This window comes from Crinia signifera, chromosome 8 (assembly GCF_055691185.1).
Source record: "Crinia signifera chromosome 8, ASM5569118v1, whole genome shotgun sequence".
NCBI classification, from domain to species: Eukaryota; Metazoa; Chordata; class Amphibia; order Anura; family Myobatrachidae; genus Crinia; species Crinia signifera.
In genome coordinates, this window is record NC_139224.1 from 170,060,335 (window position 1) to 170,086,402 (window position 26,068).

Genomic DNA, 26,068 nt, shown 5'->3' on the forward strand with positions numbered 1-26,068 from the left:
TGTGGCGCCTTATAAATAAAATTATAATAATAATAACTCAGAGTAGTGAGTAAATCTGATTACATAGAACACGCTGATGCCCCTACAACACGGTTCTCTTGCGGGCCTTCCAATTGTTGGCACCCAATTGGCGCCTTGTCTGCTTAATGGCCCCAGAAAAATGCCAGAATGACACAAGAGCATTTATGGGCTAAAACAGAACTAACGATAGACGTACTAAAACAAAAGTTTTATATAAAGCAAACAGAAATGTTTTTTAATATAGTGGAAGCAGATATGATATTTATTTATAGGTAAACCCGTTGTTTGACCTTCAGACAACAAGTCAATACTAAGGTTCTAGTAATGCCACCAGCTACTGCATGTAATAAATGAAGAGCCTACAACCCAGAACGATACCGAGGTTCTGCGTGACCGCTGGTATCATGATAAGACGTCTGTGCGCAGAGGTTGCAGCCTCTCCCTGTTCCTTGGCAACAGAGAACACATAAAGCTGGGGATAGCAATTTATTACTCACAAAGGTTAATGTTAAAGGTTCTGTCTGGGAAAATAATGAATAGTAGCGAGGTCACGGCATGACCTCACCGGTAAACAATATCCCAGCGTCTTAGAAGTGCCTGAAGGGAAAGAAATGTACAGCGTTCATACAGCGCAAACACAGGGGACCCGAGCGAGCCATCGGTAACATAGGGAAAACGCAAAGTGCTGAATAACAAATTTTATTATGAAATCCTTGGTATGGGGTTAAAAGATGTATAGTAGTCACAATCCCTTACAGAGGTGCGTTACGCTCGGACGTTGGGCACTTTTATTATTAGTTAACCAGCAAACGATTCACCAGCAGAACAGTAATGTCAGCGCAGGGGCTGTTCACGGCCAAAAGGGGGATCACTTGAATTGGTCCACTGGGGGCCGCATGCAAACAAAACACTCAAATCCCCCCCATAGAGTTGAGGAGCAACATTAGCCTTTTATTATATACTGTAGGATGGGTATTACTACCCATAAGCTGGCAGATAGGGCTGATGGACCAGAGAGAGATAAGCAAATGCATGTCCGAAATCTGAGATGGGAAGATCTGGACATATCCGGCTAATTCCTCAATCCCCCTGTGTCACACCCAATTGGTGGAAATACTATTTTGACAATGGGAATTAAGACCTATTTCATAGAATCCAGGACCTTTGGCGGTACATCCAATTCCAGCCACATGGTGGGTCGGATAGACAGAGCTGGCGGGATGGTTGGAAGCTAACCCATGCTTAGTGGATGAATGTAGACACAGAGGTAATATTTTCTGCCACATAGTAGTGCCCCTTATTAATTTTATGACACACAGTAGTGCCCCTTATTCATGCTACACTACACAGTAGTACTTCTTATACATGTATGCCACACAGTAGTGTCGCTTATGCACAATGCCCACAATAGTAGTGCTGCTTATACACATAATGCCCACAGTAGTGGTGCCACTTATAGACATAATGTCCACAGTAGTGCCCTGTATACACATATCTGTCTCTGTCACTCCAGCGGGCGGTATTCAATGTGAATACCTGCGAGGTGCAGCGAATCCTTTTTTGGATTCGCTGCACATTCGCCACGTTCCGGAGCCGGCGGGCTCCGGTATTCAACGAGTCAGGGGCAGTGAGCCCCTGACTGGCGAATATGAGCTCCTGCGGCCATTGCCGCAGGGAGCCTGAGGACGGTGCCAGGCAGAGAGATGGTAGTCTCTCTGCCTAGCCCAGACCTTTGTGGGGGGTTAGGTGGGCTCCCCGGGTGCCAGGCAGCACAGGCTGCCCCCCCGGGGGTGCCAGCAGGGGGGCGTATATTCACTACACACGATTGTAATGATCGTGCAGTGAATATATGAATATGTAATGAGCGGCTCGGCTCCGGCGCCCCCTGCTGGCTGCTGTGTAAAAAAAAAAAAAAAAAAAAATATTATTTTTAAAATTAAATATATATTCATGTGCTTACAGCACATGAATAAAAATAGCATGCCCCTCCTCAGAATAAAATTCCAGATTTTTTGACACCAAATGTAAAAAACAAAACACTTTATTTTAAAAGTTCACATTCCACTTCACCATAAAAAGATAGCGATTGCTACTCGGTGAATCATGGCGAAAAAAACCTTCAAATGTATTCGCCATGTGGTCATTGAATAGGGTGATTCACCGTTTTTGTCAGAAATTCGCCAAACAGCACAAATTCGCCATAAAAACATGGCGAATCAGGCTCATTGAATACCGCCCAGCATCTCATTGCCTGTGACCCTCCAGTGTCTCACCGCCCTGGTCCCTCCAGAAGCTCCCCCACCTCTCTGTCCCTCCAGACCCCTTTCCTTTTGTCTTCAGCACGATCAAAGCCTGCTCATAGTTACATAGTTACATAGTAGGTAAGGCTGAAAAAAGACTTGCGTCCATCTAGTTCAACCTGGTATAGATATCCACTGCTGATTTGGTAGGTTCTGGTATTTTACAGACAAATTATATTTCTTATTTGTACCCATGGATGTTTTTCTCCAGTAAATGTTTGTCCAACTTTGCCTTGAACGCATTTAATGAGCCAGCCGTTACCACCTCTCTGGGAAGAGAGTTCCAGAGTGCCTCATCTTAGTGGCACTTCAACACTTCAGTGATAGTGTTGGCATGACATCACATACGCCGTGCCAGAAAAGTAAACTGCTGGGGACATGCTTTTCTTTTCGAATCCCACCTTGCAACATGATGTATTGCCTGTCACATGTCGACCTGTCTTCACTTAGGGGCTCACTTATCAATGATTGCATTTGCAACGAGATCTTGACTCGGTATTAGAGCATCGGAGAATGCGGTCACTTATGGTGAATGCATCGCCATGCACAGGCAGGGACAGGGACTTCCGCTAATAGCTGGTCCCTGCAATGTGCTGAGTGCAGTGACTGGGTTTCTGCGCATGAGCGGTCAGCCACAGCAGCCATTTTCCTAGAGAACCCTGCTGGAATTGGGTGCCGGACAGGGTCCTGACAGTCGGGATCCAGACTGTCAAAACACTGACAGCCGGGTTCCCGATGACCAACTGCTATTTTCCCTCGTGGGGGTCCACGACCCCCATAGAGGGAGAATAGAATAGGTGGCTTGCTTAGCGAGCCACCGTGCCCACAAGGGGCATAGTTGCGCTCACCATGCTGTCTGGGTCCGGCCAGTAGGGATCCCGACGTTGGGACAATGACTGGCGGGATCCCGACTGTCGGACCCATATACCACACCCGCCGGAATTACATACATGATCTGTAGGCAAGCGTGGGATACCAATGTCTGGAGGCCCCTTACACAATCTGACCAGTGGCCTGGCCTCCTGAAATACAATGTGCTGCTGTGAACACCCAAAGGATCTGATTGGCTACAGCTTTGCAATAAATGTATTGGACTTTAGGTGTTGTATAACTGAGCTTCATAGTAACAATGTCAAATAATAGTACTGCATTAATATAATAAATATGTGGATACTATTCAGAATAGTTATTGTTTTTTCCGCATACGTTGTCCATTTTCTTATAAGTCGATGTTTGCTAATGCCGTTATCCGGTAGATCTTCAGCGACTACACTTGCTGAGACGTATTCTTATTGACCTAAGTAGTAATACACAACGAAACAAAAATCCATATTTGAGTTCTTCTGCTCAAACAAAGACTATTCCGTGCTGTGCAAAAATAATGTAGCGAGCAGCCGGTAGACTCAGCCTGGGAGGCAGAGCCCTGGAAATGCTGTTCTAGAGCAATGATATTATTCCCGCCATGTTCTTGTTACTGGATTGCGGGTGTGTTACATATTCATGTACCTTTGACGTCATACTCAACAGTCGTCCATCCTTGCCAATATTGTAGCAGTAGCTGCCATCAACAAAGGAGGACATGGGGGTGGTTCTGGGTGTGTAATGTACACAGTCCGCTTGGGCGAGAACAGAGCCCACTGTGGACAGGGTACCACCCCCTGTATACCTGCTGCCTGTGGATATCTTCTGTGCGATATCACCACAATGATGGCGCTGGAGAAAGACATTCCGAAGACCTCCCAGTGCTAATATGCTTCTAACATGGAGATTACCATAGAAGTGACAGAGCTGGCAACAGCAAACACAGCTGATACTGACACAGTGGTGTTATCAGCGTTATAAGTCGCATCGGAACAACAAACCGCGCTGAATGTCTGCTGAGTATTCTCCATTGCGTGCTACTGTGGGTTGAAATCGATGCACTCTGGTTGGCCATGCCAACCGCACAATATTGCAAGTGCAGCCGTGTCCGGGCTTCTCATAGGGAATGCACAGTGCAAACGGGTGGCAAGCGGACGCAAGTCATCGCAATTGTGATGCATACACACCCATAACCCCTTTGCGGGTAAGTGACGGTGGACCTATCTGTGTGTATATATATATATATATATATATATATATATATATATATATCTCTACAGATAGTGGTAGATGCTCAAATTAGCTCAGTAAAACTTTTCAGGTGCATGCAAGGGAGGGGTTAATACTTAGTAAGTAACAAGACATTGGTTCCCCCGGCACACTGAATAGTTTTAGCAACCAATCTTGAACACTACATGATAATAGAATTCAGAGATATTGATTACATATACCTGCGCAGGTGTATGACATGCCCCCAAGCCGCGTCAAGGCTTCTCTGTATATTGGGGGTCCCTAGCGCTATATCTAGGTGCAGGGTGTATAGCTTCGGCTTCCTATCACTAATTATTAACACTTAGTATCTCACTGGCATGCCGCGCTGGGCCTCCTAGCTTATGATAGTTTTTGGGGTGCCACACCCTGCACCTAGATATAGCGCTAGGGACCCCCAATATACAGAGAAGCCTTGCCTTGACGCGGCTTGGGGGCATGTCATACACCTGCGCAGGTATATGTAACCAATATCTCTGATTGGTTGCTAAAAGTTTTACTGAACTAATTTGAGCATCTACCACTATCTGTATGTATGTTGTGAGAAGCAGAGAGGAGCTTGCATTAGGCGGAGATGCAGGTCCTGATATGCCACATGGAGTAGTCTGGGGTTGCTCCAAGGTAGGTAGCTCTTAGTTCAGATATACCAGCTGGCGGATACGCAGTGTGGGGGGCATGGTCAACACGGTGGCATCCTTGTGGCCACGCCCCCGGCGTGCAATGCCAGTATTTAAGGCATTGCACATCAGGGGGCGGGGCTACAAAGACGCACATCGTGTCATTTGCTCCCACGGACCCCCCTTGCCTACCTTTCCAGTTGCCGGGAGGTTGACCAGATTTCCGGTGCCCTCCAGGCTATTCCGGGAGGGTAGGCAACCCTGAGTAAACTTAATTCAGAAAACAGCAAGATGTTGGCGCATTATTCCTGTCGCCGGTGCTCTGGTATTTCTGCTAAGACGGGAAGATAACAGATTGCTACCGGACAGTTTTATGCGCTCTGGAACATTATCCGACTCAGATATCCGTAATGTGACAGAGAATCACCCGAAAATAAACACATTTTACTAACACTGTAAATTGATGCTACATGGAAATGTAACACGCTGAGAGATTAAAAAGCACCAGTAACCCCTGGGAAAGGGGGAGCTGAAAAAAACAATAAAAAATAAAATATTTAAGAAAACAATTTTCCAATAGGGACGTACGGTGCATGCCCGGCGAGAAGATGGATTTGGACACAAATTCATTCATTTACCCGAGGCTCTTTTTATTCAGTCACAGCGCCCTTTAGTAAATAACAAATTTCAACATACTGCCATAACCAGGATTCAAACCCATAACACGTTGTACTCTAGTAAAACACCCTACTCAGTGAGCAGAAGCTAATGGGCTTCAACAAATAGGGACGCTTACAAGTGAAAGTAGTTCGAGTAGATAATTGACCCCGATGACTGCACATACAGGACCGCATTTGGGAACTCCTGTACTAGGATCATGTTTAGGTCAGCAGTCAATTAGCAGTACAGGTGGGGGGTGGAGGAAACAGAAGTCTCCTGAGGAAATCTATTCAAGCAAGGGTGGGAGAAGGTGCAAACTCCACACATACAGGGCCATGACCGCATAACTTAGGTGCCATGAGGCTATAATGCGAACTACTATGAAAACTGTGCTGCCAGCATTGCCTGAATTGATTGAAAAATCGGTTCTGACACTAAGATCTCGATACCATCGGCATTGATGACCTCCCTAATTTCTGCTGTGTGGGAAAATATAATTAGCAGAATGAGCGCTATCATTAGGAACGAGCAGGTTTCCTCAGGTCCTTGTTATACTGCCGACATCCTTCTCTCCCCATCACGCGTGTTTAGGATAATATAAATATCAACATCAGGATAATATACTCTTATGCATTATATTTATAGATTGCTACTAATTATTTATAGAGCAGATGCAGGATGGCAAAGGCTGCGGACAAGCCCCTAAATACCCCAAAACGTGTGTATGATGTTCGTCTAGACTTGGAAAGGTGCCAAGTAATCACGGGAATGTTTAGGTTAATCAGTAGCCAATTACCAAAAGCAAACGGCGTAATTGGCCTCACTATGAGTATGTAGATTCATTCATCACCATTTATTACCTATCAGCTTCTCTGATCTCCAGGGAAAGTTATCTGCATGGTGGGATGCGCTGCCTGATCACCTACCTGCATGGTGGGATGCGCTGCCTGATCACCTACCTGCACGGTGGGAGGAGCTGCCTGATCACCTACCTGCAGGGTGGGAGGAGCTGCCTGATCACCTACCTGCAGGGTGGGAGGAGCTGCCTGATCACCTACCTGCAGGGTGGGAGGAGCTGCCTGATCACCTACCTGCAGGGTGGGAGGAGCGGCCTGATCACCTACCTGCAGGGTGAGAGGAGCGGCCTGATCACCTACCTGCAGGGTGGGATGCGCTGCCTGATCACCTACCTGTACGGTGGGATGCGCTGCCTGATCACCTACCTGCACGGTGGGAGGAGCTGCCTGATCACCTACCTGCATGGTGGGAGGAGCTGCCTGATCACCTACCTGCAGGGTGAGAGGAGCGGCCTGATCACCTACCTGCAGGGTGGGATGCGCTGCCTGATCACCTACCTGCAGGGTGGGAGGAGCTCTCTGATCACCTACCTGCAGGGTGGGTGGAGCGGCCTGATCACCTACCTGCAGGGTGGGAGGAGCGGCCTGATCACCTACCTGCAGGGTGGGAGGAGCGGTCTGATCACCTACCTGCAGGGTGAGAGGAGCGGCCTGATCACCTACCTGCAGGGTGGGAGGAGCTGCCTAATCACCTACCTGCAGGGTGGGAGGAGCTGCCTGATCACCTACCTGCAGGGTGAGAGGAGCGGCCTGATCACCTACCTGCAGGGTGGGAGGAGCGGCCTGATCACCTACCTGCAGGGTGAGAGGAGCGGCCTGATCACCTACCTGCAGGGTGAGAGGAGCGGCCTGATCACCTACCTGCAGGGTGGGAGGAGCTGCCTGATCACCTACCTGCAGGGTGAGAGGAGCAGCCTGATCACCTACCTGCAGGGTGAGAGGAGCGGCCTGATCACCTACCTGCAGGGTGAGAGGAGCGGCCTGATCACCTACCTGCAGGGTGGGAGGAGCTGCCTTCTCACCTACGTGCAGGGTGGGAGGAGCTGTCTGATCACCTACCTGCAGGGTGGGAGTAGCAGCCTGATTACCTACCTGCAGGGTGGGAGGAGCTGCCTGATCACCTACCTGCAGGGTGGGAGAAGCGGCCTGATCACCTACCTGAAGGGTGGGAGGAGCGGCCTGATCACCTACCTGAAGGGTGGGAGGAGCGGCCTGATCACCTACCTGCAGGGTGGGAGGAGCGGCTTGATCACCTACCTGAGGCGGCAGGGAACGTGGATTGCTTGCAATACATCACATGCAGAAGTGCCACCTGCTATACATCCTGGACATGTGGTCTCGGGCGGCTAAAGGGGGATTAGATGCGACTTCTCCAAGGGGCGAAGTCCCATAGTGTATGGGGGTATTAAGTTGTAGAGTTACGGAGCAGTGGCGGAACTTGTGGGTGGTCAGCCCTGGTGCAAAATATAATTTGGGCCCCCTACTCCACCCAAACCCAAGTTCACAACATGCAACATGATAGTGGGTGACAGGGAAAGGCAGAGGGTGACACGAAGAGGGTGATAGGGGCAACAGTGGGCCCCTTAGTCCTCAAGAGCCCCGCTGCACTGCACCTGCTGCACCATTGGTAGTTCCGCCTCTGAACAAGGGTCCAAAGCAAACAATCGGATTCTATAATTTTCTGGGATGGTAAGAAACATGATAGCAGGGGAGGAGTGGGATCGTATGCAGGCCCCTCCTCTCTGCTTTTGTCAGTAGGAAAATCTCCCGGACCCTAACCGCTTCCATAGCGGTTTACGTGGGTTGTGAGCAGGGCTTAATGATGTGTAAGCCCAAGAGACCAGCCAGCAAATGCTGCCCAATGTGGTATCATTTTATGGGTGTGATGTGGTCCCTTCAGTTCCCAGGGGTCTCTGTCTTGCTCCTATTGTTTGCAGGTCTGTCCCTTGTCAGATGCTTCCTAATGGACTAAGGGGAAAATGTACTAAACCCTCTAGAGAAATGGTCAATTGCAGAAGTTGCCCATAGCAACCACTCACCTTGTAGCTGGGGACCCCCTCCCGCCGATGAATTCAAGCATGCTTACAAGTGGATTTTCCCCTTGGTCCATTAGGTGGATGGAGCACATTCATTAACCCGGCGGACAGCGTTAAGACGTTTGCTAATCAGCGAACGACTGCTGCTTAGTAAGTGGTACTGAATCAGGCCCCCCAGTACAAACCACGGGTAAACCAGCGCCACCTGCTGCTGGTCATGTTTGCCCACAACTAGCACCACTATTTAACAAGGGTGGTAACAGTGGTCAACCCAATAAATGGGACCAAGGAACATTATGGTAGATATAACTTTGCTTAGTTGCCCCCACGACCTTAGCAGGAACACAGGTCACATTATGACAACCGCAGATGAGCGTCATACTCTACATTTAATAATCTTTAGCGAGTTTTAGTCGTCTACAATAGATACAAATGAAACATGGTAATTAAAGGGAATAGTATCAAGCAACATAAAATAATAAGATAAAAACTTGGGCGGTTAACTAAGCAATAAGAGGAAAGTACTTTCTGTACAGAGGCGAATGAGTGCAGGAGACATAAGCTGGGGAGGATCTTCATGCAATGTACTAAAGTCTCCGTTTTATGTTTGCTTGATAGGATTGTCTCAGCATGGGGGCATTAAAACCAACAGGGACTTGTCACTTTGTCATGTCACCTGGTGCGAGGCATCTCCGCCGCATTAATATCCATCAAGTAAATTGTTGTCACAAACAAATAAAGAAAGATAAACACAGATAATTCTGCCATCAGGAACCAGGCGTACAGCGCGCACAAGTGACTGATGACATGTCGCTACAGCGACTTAGCATTTAATTCGCCTTGTTTTAAATTAAGTTCCAAAAATAGTTCCGCTTATACCTGCCTAATGCGGGTTTCATCCAATTTTCACCGAATATTTGGCTACCAAACAGGGACGGGACGCGCAGGAATAATTAGTTTCTTTTCGTTACAAGAGATGTTGAAATGTGTCCAAGCACAAAGATAATAATCTAATTCATCACCGCTGCTGGGTGTGCTCTGTCTGGCTCCGTTCAGAGGACGACGTGCCGAGATAACGGACAGCCAACTTAAGATATGTTGGGAGGATCACAAGGGGGCGTTATAGGAGTTCTCCAGTAATAAATATGGGGGTCACACAGAGTGGGAAGTCCTGTACATGGGCACATAATGCTCAGAATGATTCCCAAACATACATACAGTATACAAAGCTATGTTGCTTGCGTCAGTTTTTGGGACATACGCCCCCTTTCCAGCTCCTTGTTGTAATGTATGTTTGGCTGGTATGAGGAAGACCCTGATGTGGGCACATTTTCTGTACATGCTTACATTCACACTGGGCGTTTTTGCCCAGCGTGTAGAGATGATGGGGAAAATCGTTAGGCTGAAAATTTTCGCCCATCCAAGCGATTTCCCAGGGATGGATGACTCTCCTTAGCAGGACGCCAAGAAAAGCCTTCCGCGCCATTGTTCATCTGCTGGTAATACTAATATGAGTGACAGTAAGCAGTGACGATGCAGGAGCGTGCATCACCGCTCAAAGCTCATCGCTAGCCTGCTGAAAATGGCTGAAACTGCAAAACCGAGCTTCTTTCAGCTCAAAATCGCCCAGTGTGTATGGGACTAAAGAGCTGTAGGGCTAAACTAACTTTCCCATCTCACACTAGAAGCACCTTTCTTACTGGTTTAACCCTTTGAGCGCCAACGTTGCTGTGAGCCATCCTCAAAATATAGAAGAAAAATTCCAGTGCTGCTGACAGCGACTGTTCCTTTTTTGGGTGCAATATTTAACTAAACAATGAATTGACTCGGCCGTATTTGTATTTATTTATACTAAAAGAACAGTCGCTGTGAGGGACACTGACATTTTGATATTTTCAGGATCGCTCACACTTAAAGTGTTTGAATGTTGAACCAAGATCAGGAATGAGGAGCAAGTGGGGTCAGTACACGCAGGCACTAAACGGCCCACTACCCAGTACAACCTTTGCCCTACCTCCTCAGGAACATCACTACACCCTACAACATGCCCTCTCAGCCCAGTTCCTTCCCAAGATCTCCATTCCTTGTACCCTATTATATGGCCAACTCTTAATCATTTCTTCAACTTGTTTTTCTCCATTGAAACATCCACTCTTTACACAAATTCCATCATCCTTTAGATGACTCCTCGCTGTAGACCACTTGGCACACCCGCCTCTTCTACCATACCTTTGTCTGTTTGTACTATCTTGGGTGACCAAGAGTTTCTGATATCTCTGCTCTTACATGTCCACAGCAGAAATCATCTTCTTCACATACCCCTCACCATCAGCCCACTCACCTCCTCTACTGCCCACAGCGATGCCCCCTAAGTCCAACCCTATACTACCATAGGTAAGACACAATCAGAGCTGTTCGAATATCCACTCTGGGTCACTCCACTCATATCACTGAATGATGTAGGTCCAGTTTTGTCCACTGTGTGTCGCTGTTGAGCACTGCGGCGCCTTACAAATGAACAACATTAATGACACTCATAATAGTATGTTGTAGTGAAGTCACAAAACAGATGGTGTCCACATAGATCCCCAATTAGTGTGGCTTGTACCCTTGCATGGCTTGCTTCGCTCTGCGCACTAACGTTCCCAATTGCATTTCACGAGAAAGTTAAACTATGAAAAGGTCCAAAAAAATGGACATGTTAACATGTGTCAACCTTTTGCATATTGACCTGTCAACCGGATACCGTTATTATGTCTACAGACATTATTACTAAAATCACAACTTTGTACATTTTACCCGTGAAACAAACAGGGTTTTTGGCGGGAAAAACCTGGGTAACGAGCCATGGAAATGGCTCTTACCGGGGATCTTCGACCACGGCAGGGGAGACTGGCCATAGTGCAGGCGCCCCCCCTTTCTGTCTGGGCCCAGGACTGGAGTCCCTGCAGTCTCTCCCTGATGGCTGCCCTGCCACCGATCCCTGCTGCCCACCCACTAGTCCCCACTGCCCACCCACTGGTCCCTGCCGATCCCCAATGGCCGCCAATCCCTGCTGCCCTGCACTGACCGCTGATGCCCATCCACCGGCCCCGGCTGCCCACTGGCACGCCCGCAGACCACCTGATCCCCGTGCACTGCCCTGCTTTCTTGGATTTTCCCTTCAGTAGAAACAGTGTCTACCTCAGAAAAACCCAGGAACACAGTGCAGTGGAAACTGGGGGACCCGACAAAATCCCAGGTCAAACATCCTGGGTTTGACTTGGTATAAGATAAGATCTGTTGAAGATAGGATGTTGCTATGGGCAACCAATCAGATGCTATCTATTATCTTCTAGAAGGTGCTAAATAAATAATACATAGAATCAGATTGGTTGCTATGGGCAACTCCCATCACCCCATAATGTGGCCGTATAGCAGGATAACATGCATGCCATCTGCTTACCGTAGATTTAATTAAAAACACAAAGACATAAAACGTGACTTCAGTTCCTCTTTTGCGCAGATGGAGATCACATCTTCCGCACTAGAGACGCCATGCACTGTAATATATGTATATAATGATGCTTTCCCAGCGCCCACGAGTACCACAAAAACATGCGTCTGGTCCACAGCAGCAGCTACAGGAGCAGTACACACACAGGAACATGCACACATCTGAAAGCACTGTTGCTATGCATAAGGTCCGTCTGTCCGATGCCCCTGTGTCCTCTGTAGTGTATCCACCACCCACTCACAATAAAGGCAGCAACTTTGTGATTTGAACCCAATAAGAACTACTGAAGTCACTGGGTATTTTTGTGCCTCGCACCTCAGTGATGTCTACCAGTGCATTGATACTGTAGACTGACTGTGATTGGTTCATCTCACAAAGTGGTTCCTCTTGTATGTGATGTCACAGCTGTAGGGTGCCGCCTGTCCGTCTGCCATTGTCCACACAGAGAGTCGTAAATCTACATGTATCTCCCTTTGCAAAACAACTCTGTAAATATCTTATGTGTGATATCAAAAAAGGTTAAACATTAATTAAATAATCTTGTAGTCTTGAAATTATTTAGTGTTACAAATTCCATTAGTGCTAAAATGTTTTGCTTTTGTTCTATCTAGTGATAGAACACTAGAAATGCGGAATTAGAAATGTAACTCATTGGGGAGTGTTTGGTCACTATACACAAGATGTACATTATACTGTAACTAGATACTATGGGGTAGATTTATTAAGCTCGGTGAAGTGATAAACTGGTTTTTATCACCGGCCAATCAGCTTCTACCTGTCATTTTTCGAACCAAGCCTGTAACTTCACAGTTAGAAGCTGATTGGCCGGTGATAAAAACCAGACAAGTTATCACTTCACCGAGCTTAATAAATCTGCCCCTATATCCTATATAATACAAGGCTAAGCCTGCTCCTCACCTCTACGGAGGGAATTCAAGTGTTGTACCACTAGAGCCGGATGGAGCAATTCAAGTGTACCAAGGCCCGGACTCAGCAGACTGCTATATTTTCACCCTGCCCATGACATCAAACATTAATTAGACGAGACCAGGATAGGGCACCGGGAGGGCTTTTAAAAGCAGTGGTAACAACCGATCAGGTCCTAACTGTCGGTTTTCAAATACAGCCTGAAACATGACAGTTAGGGGCTGATTGGCTGGTACTTTAACTCTCCCCAGCTTAGTAAATAGATCCCAAATCTTTCATTATTTAAGATAACCTATAGAATACGCTTATATCTTACACTTGAAGTTCATGTTGTCGTTGATCTGCAACTGTTACACAACTTTTTTGAAATTGGTTCAAATTCTAGATTCTTTTTGTGGACACAGTAACACTGATCGATGTCATATTAAAATATACAGTATATATATATATATATATATATATATATATATATATATATATATATATAGTTGTTATAAACTACCATTCTATTGACTACTAAAGTCAGTTTTGTTTATTGCGTTGTATCATTTTTTTATGACGTGAGCTTGACAGACTAATTTTGTAGACCCAGATGTTGTATCTACATTTTTTTCTTTTTGTTTTTTCACAATTTCCTTTTATTTTAACTTTTTTTTTTTAAACTTGTTTAACAGATTAGATCAGAGGTTCTCAAACTCGGTCCTCAGGACCCCACCTAGTTCGCATTTTCCAGGTCACCCGGCAGGTGCACAGGCGAATTCATTCCTCATTGACACATTTTAAATGATCCACAGATGGAGCTAATTATTCTGTGATTCTGGGGGCTATTGTAATTCAACCGGTCCCTCGCATGTTTGCACGGGGGGGCGACTGTTCGCGACTGCACATGTGCATGGGTTTTTATGCGCATGCGCAGCCGCTGCGTTCCACCGCCCACAGCGCTCACACACAGAAGTCCGGGCAGGGGGCGCGGAGGGGCATGGGGAGGCGGGCCGGGGAATTAGCCTATGGGAAAGCCCAGCTTTTTATGGGCGTTCCCATGGTAATTCCCAGATGCCGCGGGTGCGGGGGGCAGGCACCTGACGTCAGAGGATGTCTTCCGTCCGCCCTGTCCTCACACAGGGCACCCACAGATCAGAGACAACCAGAATAAGGACCTCTGTGAGGAGACCTGCAAAGCATGCCTTGTGTGGTCCTGAGGACCAAGTTTGAGAACCCACGAATTAGATTATTTAACTTCAAATATGAATTTGGTGCCAACCTGTGAATTTTGTGAGTCCGGTTGGAAAAAAAAAAGCTGACGGAGTATGGTCAACACAAATTTGGTAGACAGACATTTGGGTGGACAAACGGCACGGCACAGACACATAAAATGCTAACAGCGACCCTAAAGCTGAATTGCAGCCACATACAGACATAGAACACGACAACGCACACAATGAAGATTCCATGCCACTGCTGGCTTGACACTAAAGATGGCGGATGGCAAAGCAGAGAGAAAGTACCCAGACATACTGGACACTGACCTGAGCTGGTGACAGGGCTAGAGGTGGAAGGTTCAAAAACTTCTACAAAACGGGAAGAGGAAAAAGGAAAGAAAAGAAGAGTTTGGGCATTAATCAAACACTTTATGGAAGACAGACATAGAATGAGACAGGCAGCGTACATGCAACAAACCGCAACATGGTTACCGGGGAACTTACACTGTTACCATATAATAATACACCACAATCCTTCATCCGATGGTATTCGATATTTACTGCCACATAAAACCTATTCACAATCCTCCTGACTTTTTTTTTGGTGGGAGTAACAAAAACTTGTATGAGACTTACTGCCAGTATTTTTATGGTCACTTTTGTGCAATAATATTTATTGGCCGGAGAGAGATAAAGATTATGATCTATGGGACCGATTCATTTTGGATGTAAAGTAATAAAAAGCAAAGAACTGGGCAAAACCATGCTGCACTGCAGATGGGCAGATGCAACAGGTGCAGAGAGAGAGAGTTAGATATGGGTGATTTATATTTTTTTTCTATGCTGGATAAATACTGGTTTATTTTGCAAGTAGATTCGATTTCAGTTTGAACACATAGCACCCAGATCTAACTCTCTCTGCACATGTTACATCTGCCCCCCCCCCCCCCCCCTGCAGTGCAGCCTGGTTTTTCCAAGTTGCTTGCAAATCTTAGTAAGGCCCTCTGTCCAGTTAGGATATAGGGAGTTGACAGTCTCTAGGTCGACAACTAATGGTCGACATTGACAGGTCAGCACATGCTTAAGATCATCATGGACATGGTAGATGCTCAAAAGGTCGACACAGGATTACCGCCCCCCCTCGCTTTGGGCAAAGTGCCTCCCTACACTCGGCACACTGCTGTGTTCTCACTCTGCCCACTTAGATAGTAAAGTATGAACCAAGTCAGTCTAAACAAAAAAAGCATGAAAAACTAGTGTCGACCAAGCGTGTGTCGACATTCTGTCATTGTCGATCATTCTTAGGTGTCGCCTAGTCATTGTCGACCAATAGCGGTTGTCCTAGTAACGGGCGACCCAGGGTCCAGATACCTTTCTGTCCAGCAGTGACGAGATTGCTGCTCATCATTAAACTGACAAACGTTCTTCCACAGCCTGACTGACGCCAATAACAGCACATTAGTACGTTTCAATTAGCACCATGCAGCGGAACTAATGTGTTCAATTAATGCTGGAATGTTAAATAACACGTAATATCGATGAATAATTATATAAGTGCAATGCACCACACAAAAACAAATGACAGTGTGGCCCGGAAAGGGCTGAGAATTGGTAATGACAGGTGGAGGTTACCAGTAACAGATGTTCTAATCGCACCATTAAGGTAATGTGCAATCACTTTGGTGCAAATATATACCCCGGCAGCCCGAATTAGGGAATCCCGACAGGAGTCTGTTTACTTACCCTCCGCCTGCTCCCCTACTAGCAGCCTACCCGCCCCCCTACTCACAGCCTAGTCCTAACCCTTCCTGCTAGCAGCTAACACAACCCCCTTTCTAAGGCCCTTATTCTGGTTCACTCTCAGAGGCAAATTCCTTCTCAAATGGACAAAACCATGTGCACTGCAGGTGGGGCAGATGTAACTTGTGCAGAGAGAATTAGATTTGGGTGAGGTTTTGCTTCAAAGTCAGATCTATATTGCAGTGTAAAAATAAAGCAGTCCGTATTTACCCTGCACAGAAACAAAATAACTCACCCAAATCTAATTCTCTCTGCACATGTTACATCTGCCCCCCTGCAGTGCACATGGTTTTGTCCATTTGAGAAGGAATTTGCCTATGACAGTGTGCCAGAATAAGGCCCTAAGGGCCTAAACCTTTCCCCTCTTCCTCGCTGCCAGTACAGTGAACGCTGGCATATAGACTGCCGGGATACTGCATCTCACCCTCACACTTCTCCTACTCTCTCCTGTACTACATACACTAATACCCCCTGACACCTCCCCTACTACATACACTTATACCCCCTGACACCTCCCCTACTCCCACCTGTACTACATACACTAATACCCCCTGACACCTCCCCTACTACATACACTAATACCCCATGACACCTCCCCTACTTCATACACTAATACCCCCTGACACCTCCCCTACTCCCACCTGTACTACATACACTAATACCCCCTGACACCTCCCCGACTCCCACCTGTATTGCATACACTAATACCCCCTGACACCTCCCCTACTCCCACCTGTACTACATACTGTACACTAATACCCTATGACACCTCCCCTACTCTCACCTGTACTACATACACTAATACCCCCTGACACCTCCCCTACTCCCACCTGTACTACATACACTAATACCCCCTGACACCTCCCCTACTCCCACCTGTACTACATACACTAATACACCCTCACACCTCCCCTACTCTCTCCTGAACTACATACACTAATACCCCCTGACACCTCCCCTACTCCCACCTGTACTACATACACTAATACCCCCTGACACCTCCCCTACTCCCACCTGTACTACATACACTAATACCCCCTGACACCTCCCCTACTCCCACCTGTACTACATACACTAATACACCCTCACACCTCCCCTACTCTCACCTGTACTACATACACTAATACCCCCTGACACCTCCCCTACTCTCACCTGTACTACATACACTAATACCCCCTGACACCTCTCCTACTCCCACCTGTACTACATACACTAATACTGCGACACATCCCCTACTCCCACCTGTACTACATACACTAATACCCCCTACACCTCCCCTGCTCCCACCTGTACTACATACACTAATACCCCCTGACACCTCACCTACTCCCACCTGTACTACATACACTTATACCCCCTAACACCTCCCCTGCTCCCACCTGTACTACATACACTAATACCCCCTGACACCTCACCTACTCCCACCTGTACTACATACACTAATACCCTATGACACCTCCCCTACTCTCACCTGTACTACATACACTAATACCCCCTGACACCTCCCCTACTCCCACCTGTACTACATACACTAATACACCCTCACACCTCCCCTACTCTCTCCTGTACTACATACACTACATACACTAATACCCCCTGACACCTCCCCTACTCCCACCTGTACTACATACACTAATACCCCCTGACACCTCCCCTACTCCCACCTGTACTACATACACTAATACCCCCTGACACCTCCCCTACTCCCACCTGTACTACATACACTAATACCCCCTGACACCTCCCCTACTCCTACCTGTACTACATACACTAATACCCCCTGACACCTCCCGTACTCTCACCTGTACTACATACACTAATACCCCCTGACACCTCCCCTACTCCCACCTGTACTACATACACTAATACCCCCTGACACCTCCCCTACTCTCACCTGTACTTCATACACTAATACCCCCTGACACCTCCCCTACTCCCACCTGTACTACATACACTAATTCCCCCTGACACCTCCCCTACTCCCACCTGTACTACATACACTAATACCCCCTGACACCTCCCCTACTCCCACTTGTACTACATACACTAATACCTCCTGACACCTCCCCTACTCCCACCTGTACTACATACACTAATACCCCCTGACACCTCCCCTACTCCCACCTGTACTACATACACTAATACCCCCTGACACCTCCCCTACTCCCACCTGTACTACATACACTAATACCCCCTGACACCTCCCCTACTCCCACCTGTACTACATACACTAATACCCCCTGACACCTCCCCTACTCCCACCTGTACTACATATACTAATACCCCCTGACACCTCCCCTACTCCCACCTGTACTACATACACTAATACCCCCTGACACCTCCCCTACTCCCACCTGTACTACATACACTAATACCCCCTGACACCTCCCCTACTCCCACCTGTACTACATACACTAATACCCCCTGACACCTCCCCTACTCCCACCTGTACTACATACACTAATACCCCCTGACACCTCCCCTACTCAGCTGGCGAATCACAGGGCTCAGATATGAATTCCCGGTGATGTCTGACAATCTGAGGCCAATTTCACCAAACCTCAGACTTTTCCACATTCGGAACATTGAATTACGACTGTCGAGTTCCTGTTTAGTGGAACAAAGCCGGCCTGGGATCTCGACTGTCGTGACGTTCCGACAGTTGGAATTCCAGATTGAATACTCCCCCTAATGGCATTGCAATGTAGCCACTTACGTGGTGTCCCCTATGGACTTATCTCTTCCATGCTATGGCTGGGTCACATGGGGGCCTGGTAGTATGATTGTGTATGTAAGGTATTTGTTTCCACGTTCATAATGATGTCATAGCTGATCTTATAACTGGGTGTACACGTGCTACATCAGCCAATCAGATTATTCTATTCTTTACCGCTCCTCCAGTTTTCACACCCTGACGGTTTAATTGGATAAGGCCTAACTTCTTCAAGTCAGCAGACTTCCTTACGTTTTTCTGGAACAATTGAGGCGCACCAGTGTTTTAAATGTTCCCAAAAACCGGTCGGTATTCTGGAAGATGTCAGTTTTGGGACATTTGATCTAGGAAATTCTTATTCCTACTTGACCCATTTTTAACTAATCATATTAGTAAATGGTCTTTTTATAGTAAAATGAGCTGCGGGAGGGACAGAGGAACAGAGGCTCCTGGGTAGAACATTCTGACAATGCTCCTGCTTGAAGTCTTATAGAATGACAGACAAGTCTACATGGGGCCTGGGAGAGGTGCCAAGACAAAGCGCGAGCTGGAATAGGTGGCGGCCCTGTGAAGTGCGGGGCTGAAAGGATTCTGGTGCCAGTGTCACAGTTGTTGACTTTGACAGCAGAACTTTGGCAGTCGCAGTGAAGACGAGTTGGGAAAGTCACACACATTGTTTGCGGAGCGGAGTCACAAAGGCTCGGCGCTCTCAGGGAGGAAATAGACTTCAGTCTGCTAAATGTGGTGCGAGAACATCAGAGGGAGCACACTGATTGTGTGTCGGAGGGAGCACACTGATTGTGTGTCGGAGGGCGCACACTGATTGTGTATCGGAGGGCGCACACTGAATGTGTATCGGAGGGCGCACACTGATTGTGTACCGGAGGGCACACACTGATTGTGTACCAGAGGGAGCACACTGATTGTGTACCAGAGGGAGCACACTGATTGTGTGTCGGAGAGCGCACACCGATTGTGTATCGGAGGGAGCACACCGTTTGTGTATCGGAGGGCGCACACCGATTGTGTATCGGAGGGCGCACACCGATTGTGTATAGGAGGGAGCACACAGATTGTGTATCGGAGGGAGCACACCGATTGTGTATCGGAGGGCGCACACCGATTGTGTATCGGAGGGCGCACACCGATTGTGTATCGGAGGGCGCACACCGATTGTGTATCGGAGGGCGCACACCGATTGTGTATCGGAGGGCGCACACCGATTGTGTATCGGAGGGCGCACACCGATTGTGTATCGGAGGGCGCACACAACGATTGTGTATCGGAGGGCGCACACAGATTGTGTATCGGAGGGAGCACACCGATTGTGTATCGGAGGGCGCACACCGATTGTGTATCGGAGGGAGCACACCGATTGTGTATCGGAGGGAGCACACCGATTGTGTATCGGAGGGCGCACACCGATTGTGTATCGGAGGGCGCACACCGATTGTGTATCGGAGGGCGCACACCGATTGTGTATCGGAGGGCGCACACCGATTGTGTATCGGAGGGCGCACACCGATTGTGTATCGGAGGGCGCACACCGATTGTGTATCGGAGGGCGCACACCGATTGTGTATCGGAGGGCGCACACAACGATTGTGTATCGGAGGGCGCACACAGATTGTGTATCGGAAGGCGCACAATGATTGTGTATCGGAGGGCGCACATAGATAGTGTATCGGAGGGAGCATACTATTTGTAATGCACATCTATTGTTGCAGCTGTTGTTACATGAAGTGTCCCGGGTTGTTGCAGCTGCTGTTACTGTACATGAAGTGTCCCGGGTTGTTGCAGCTGCTGTTACTGTACATGAAGTGTCCCGGGTTGTTGCAGCTGCTGTTACTGTACATGAAGTGTCCCGGGTTGTTGCAGCTGCTGTTACTGTACATGAAGTGTCCCGGGTTGTTGCAGCTGCTGTTACTGTACATGAAATGTCCCGGGTTGTTGCAGCTGCTGTTACTGTACATGAAGTGTCCCGGGTTGTTGCAGCTGCTGTTACTGTACATGAAGTGTCCCGGGTTGTTGCAGCTGCTGTTACTGTACATGAAGTGTCCCGGATTGTTGCAGCTGCTGTTACTGTACATGAAGTGTCCCGGGTTGTTGCAGCTGCTGTTACTGTACATGAAATGTCCCGGGTTGTTGCAGCTACTGTTACTGTACATGAAGTGTCCCGGGTTGTTGCAGATGCTGTTACTGTACATGAAGTGTCCCGGGTTGTTGCAGCTGCTGTTACTGTACATGAAGTGTCCCGGGTTGTTGCAGCTGCTGTTACTGTACATGAAGTGTCCCGGGTTGTTGCAGCTGCTGTTACTGTACATGAAGTGTCCCGGGTTGTTGCAGCTGCTGTTACTGTACATGAAGTGTCCCGGGTTGTTTCTGTCATGAGTGGACACATACATATACTACCCAGCATCTCTTCAGTGTTACTAGCCCCTTCTGTGCTCCTGATTAGAGACCATTCATCAGTCTTCAGCTGAGAAGTGCGGGTGTGACAACAGGCGCTACCTGAGCAATTATCACATCCCGGGCACTGGGGGGAATTACACATATTGCTATAACACATTGGTAAGCTGTGTATTCAAATATGAGCTTGCATACCATTCAATAATGGGGGAGGGTGGAGATGAATGAGGGTGCAGAGAAAGAGATTCAGAGTGAAGGAGAGATGGAGAGGGAGGGAGAAAGACAGAGGTAGAGAGAATGGATGGAAAGAGAGAATGGGGAGAGGAAGAGATATAGGGGAGATATGTATAAAGAGGGGGAAAAAGAGAGACAGATAGAGAAAGGGAGATAGAGAAGAAGAGAGATATTGGGAAATAGATATAAAGGGGGTTATTCTGGTTGGTACGGTGAAACATACGTACGGTCCGTCACACCGTACGTTTCCCGTACGCTCACGGTGAGCGTAAGTACGCCTGCAGAACAGCCGCACATGGACGGTCACAGACACCGACAATGGGGAGTGGCGTTCACTTGAGCGTACGACACCATGTACGGACAGATCTCCCTCTTAGCCACCACATCAGTACACAGTACACATCAGAGCGTACGCCACAGTGCACGGACGGATCTCGTCTGTTTTCCCACCGACACCTTCCGTATATCTGAGCGTACGCCACAGTGCACGGACGGATCTCGTCTGTTTTCCCACCGACACCTTCTGTATATCTGAGCGTACGCCACAGTGCACGGACGGATCTCGTCCGTTTTCCCACCGACACTTTCCGTATATCTGAGCGTACGCCACATGCAAACATGTTCTAATATTGTTCAAAATAAGACTTTAGAGTGTGATAGGCAGATGTTGGGATCCTTTGTTAGAGATATGTAATTGCAATAATGTGCTTGGTGGTATCTTACATACAGACTGTGCTACATAAAGTTCATAGCAGATATGAAATTGTATAATGTATGTTGTTGGGAAAAAATATAAAGATTGTGTGCAAAATAGTGGCCATGGCCTTAGGACATTGCTCCACTATTGCAAGTAGAAATTGAGTCCAAAAACATCCTTGTTGCTCTTAGACGTGGTTTATGTGTCTTTTTCATAATAAAAAAACTGGTATGTTTGAGTTACAGTGAAAAAGTTGACACATGTCGACTCCTGTGAATTGAGTGTCCTGCTTTTTAAAGTATACAAAAACACTTTCTGAATGGGTGTAGATGGTTATAAAATAACTACCTTGACATATATAAGAAGGCCTTACAATAAATCTTACCTAAAATGAAACCAACCTTTACATGTAGAGAAGTGTAGAAAGATATGCTTCCAATGTGTTTGAGGGCTGTGTGTGGCTTGCAGGTAGTGAAATAATGGTTTTCACTTAATAGGCTGCAGCATTGCTTATTACATTCAGGTGTATGCGTTTGAGTAGTAATCAGCGTTAATTAGTAGACCCAGGCATCCGCTCTCAAAAGGTATCTCTAGGGGTGGTCTGGAGCTATCTTTGGCGTCCGCCTGTTTTTGGGCCAAAATACACGGTGCATTCGCCGATCGAGGCGGTTGTGGCACCATGCATTTTGTGTGCACACCCCCGTGTACACCCAGTTTTCCTCATTATTCCGGCCGCTCCCATAAAAACGCCCACATGCCGCCCACAATGACCGTGCTCTTGCGGACAGGTTTTTTCACACGGAGAGACCCCTCCGTATGCGCATTGCTAAAGATACGTATGCGCAGATGAAAAAAATACAGATCCGCCCGTATACTGTCCCACCGTACCAAGCAGAATAACCCCCATAGAGAAAGAGAGAGGAGAGGGAGCTAGAGAGAGAAAGAAAGGGAGATGGAGAAAGAGAGAGGAGAGGGAGATAGAAAGAGAGGGAGAGATGGAGAGAGAGATGGAAAGAAAGGGAGGGAGAGAATAAAAGAGAGAGGGGGATAGAGAGAGGAAAGGGGAGAGAGGTAGAGACAGAGGGGGAGAGAAAGAGTGAGTGAGAGAGGAATGCCATGCAGTGCTTCCAGTTCCCATTATGCCACACAATTCCTCCAGTTCCCATTATGCCACACAGTACCCCCATTTCCCATAATGCCACACAGTGTCCCCAGTTCCCATTATGTCACAAAGTACCCCCAGTTCCCATTATGCCACACAATACCCCAGGTCCCATTTTGCCACACAATACCTCCAGTTCCCATTATGCCACATCGTGCCCCCATTTTCCATTATGCCACGCAGTGCCTCCAGTTCCCATTATGCCACACAATACCGCCAGTTCCCATTATGCCACAGAGTGCCCCCATTTCCAATTATGCCACGCAGTGCCTCCAGTTCCCATTATGCCACGCAGTGCCTCCAGTTCCCATTATGCCACGCAGTGCCTCCAGTTCCCATTATGCCACGCAGTGCCTCCAGTTCCCATTATGCCACACCGTGCCCATTATGCCACACATTGCCTCCAGTTCACATTGGTGGACACTTTCTTTCTGCACTTCTTGGTCTTGGCCACTTTCCTCTTCCCCTTGCACAATATCTACTAATGATAAAAACTCAGTAATATGTGGAATCAGCGAAAAACTATTATTTCAGAGCAGCTAAATGCAAATGTCACATCACCTATAGAGAGCGAACTAGGAATATTACAGTGATGCTCTTTCTTTGTAGTGTTCTGGCACGAGTACAGACATTCCTCTGACATCCTTCCCAATCTCCCTGCTGCTAAAATACTTTCTGCCTCGAGACCAGAGCTGATCCTGCTTCAAACCCAACGAGCCGAGAGTACGGTATTACGGTACGCATTGCTCTAGTCCATGTAGCCATTCTTACAGAATGACAGTACATACAGTATCTCAGGAGTATCTGTCAGTTGTCTGTCAGTCTGTCCAGTTACTTTCCAGAATACTTTTAGATATGAAGTCGATGACTGATACTTGTGATGAAATAAATCTTCGAGCTCTGCTCTATTTCATCAGCTTCAACCTGTGCCCGTCACTAAAGAACCATGGATTCCTATATTCAGGGATTTAATTGGCAATTAACTTTTCACCGAAGGATTTAGCATCATTTGGGTGGTCACAGGCCATTAGTAAAATGTCTTTATAGTTGTACGCCATTTAGCTCTCCCCTTCTGCCAAACGATTGGCCAAACAACACAGCAGAAGAGTATGTGGCACTGCTAGCAAAATATACTATCAATAAAAAACAAAATGGGACCCAAAAAATTCATATGATATAAATGTTCATAGAGAGTCATACGAGAGGTTCCGAGACCACGTTAAAGAAGGCGGGGAAAGAGTCAGCAGCCCCTAGTAATCACAAATAAGTCTAGTTATCTATTTAAACATTCCATGGCCAATTATGGGGGGTATTCAATATGAGATTCTGACTGTCGGAATGTCCCGGGCCTTTTTTGTTTGATCCGACAGTAACTAATTCGACAGTCACAATTCAGTGTTCCGGCTGTCGAGTGTCGGAAAGACCTTGGATCCGCGAAAACAGCCGCAAAATGGCGATAGACAGACGTGAATACTGCAATTTGCAACCGTTTGCGACAAAAGAGATCTGACTTTAAAAAAGGTCGGAATGACACCCTTCAATGCTGTCGTCATTGGTCGCATTGAATTGGTGAGTGCCGATGGTTCTCCTGTCGGGGAATATCAGCATAGATTGAATACCGCCCTATGTCTTTAGAAGCCAGAGATTCCCTAAGGACATCGCCATACAGCCATCTATTCAGGATAGTCCAGTGGAGAGACAAACATTGATCTACCTGTAACAGGATTCTGGTGTTGATTTACTAAGATACTGTAGGAGTTCTATTGAAGATGGGCAACCAATCAGATCCTGTCTATTATCTTCAGGAAGATGCAAAATAAATAAGAAGTAGATTCTGGTTGCTTGCCATGAGCAACAACCCATCTTAGTAAATAAACCACTTAGGGCCTGATTCATGTTAGCAAGTAAACCAAGAAACCACACAAACAATACCGTGCTGCACTGCAGGTGGGGCAGATGTAACAGGTGCCGAGAGTTAGATTTGGGTGGGGTGCAGGGGCGGATCTAGACTTTTCTTCTGGGAGGGGGGGGGGGACAGGACGTGACGGTTTACTGTTTAATCTTGACCCTCCCCCTCCAGTCCCGGCTCCTCCCCTTCTCAGTCCTGACACAAATAAATACAAAACTCCTTATATACATGTATAGCAATGCCAACGTCTACACGCAGCTGGCTGAGGAGGCCGCCCACAGCACTGGCCAGCAGCACAGCACCCCACACACAATGCGGCCAGGGACAGCAGCGAGGGTGGCACCCACCTGACCCCTTGCCCCACTGCGTCGACCTGCACTGCCATCCCCAGCCACACTGAACCATTGCACCCACCTAACTCCCTGCACTGCCACCCCCTGCAACACTGTACCCATCTAACCCACTGCACCCAAATAAACCCCTGCCCCACTGCAACCACCCGCACTGCCACACTGCACTCTTACCCCCAAGCGCGCAGACCTCAGACTCCGATCTGAGCTCATGGGACCAAGCCTTGGATCGGATCTGGCGTCAAACACATGCGATTTGTGCCGATTTCACACATACGTGTGGGGGCCTAAAATACCTCTCAGGGACAGACAGATATGGGTATGCCTGATCGTATTCTGTAGTATACCTCAACCATTGCTGGTGTATGGCTGGTTTCACACTGTCCGGCTCCTGCCGGACGGGAAATTACCGCACGGCTTAAAAGCCGTGCCGCCCCAACAGTGTGTGATGGACAGCTCTGTGTCCATTCACACTGGACGGTCACGGCGCGGCCGCCGGGTAGCAGCCGGATCTTACCACTGCAGTGTCCGGCTGCCGTGGCCGTCCCGTT

General features: G+C 47.6%; 1 protein-coding gene across 2 annotated transcripts in view; it reads right to left on the minus strand.

The window, feature by feature from the left end:
• NEGR1 (neuronal growth regulator 1) overlaps positions 1-26,068 on the minus strand; it is a 249,240-nt gene that overhangs the window by 38,662 nt on the left and 184,510 nt on the right. Inside the window, exon 6 of one of the 2 annotated variants that reach the window (XM_083157755.1) lies at positions 14,571-14,612. The exons of the other annotated variant lie outside the window; for it this stretch is intronic. Coding sequence (XP_083013881.1) covers positions 14,571-14,612 — 42 coding nt within the window. The remainder of the gene's footprint in view (positions 1-14,570; positions 14,613-26,068) is intronic. 2 annotated transcript variants of the gene reach the window in all.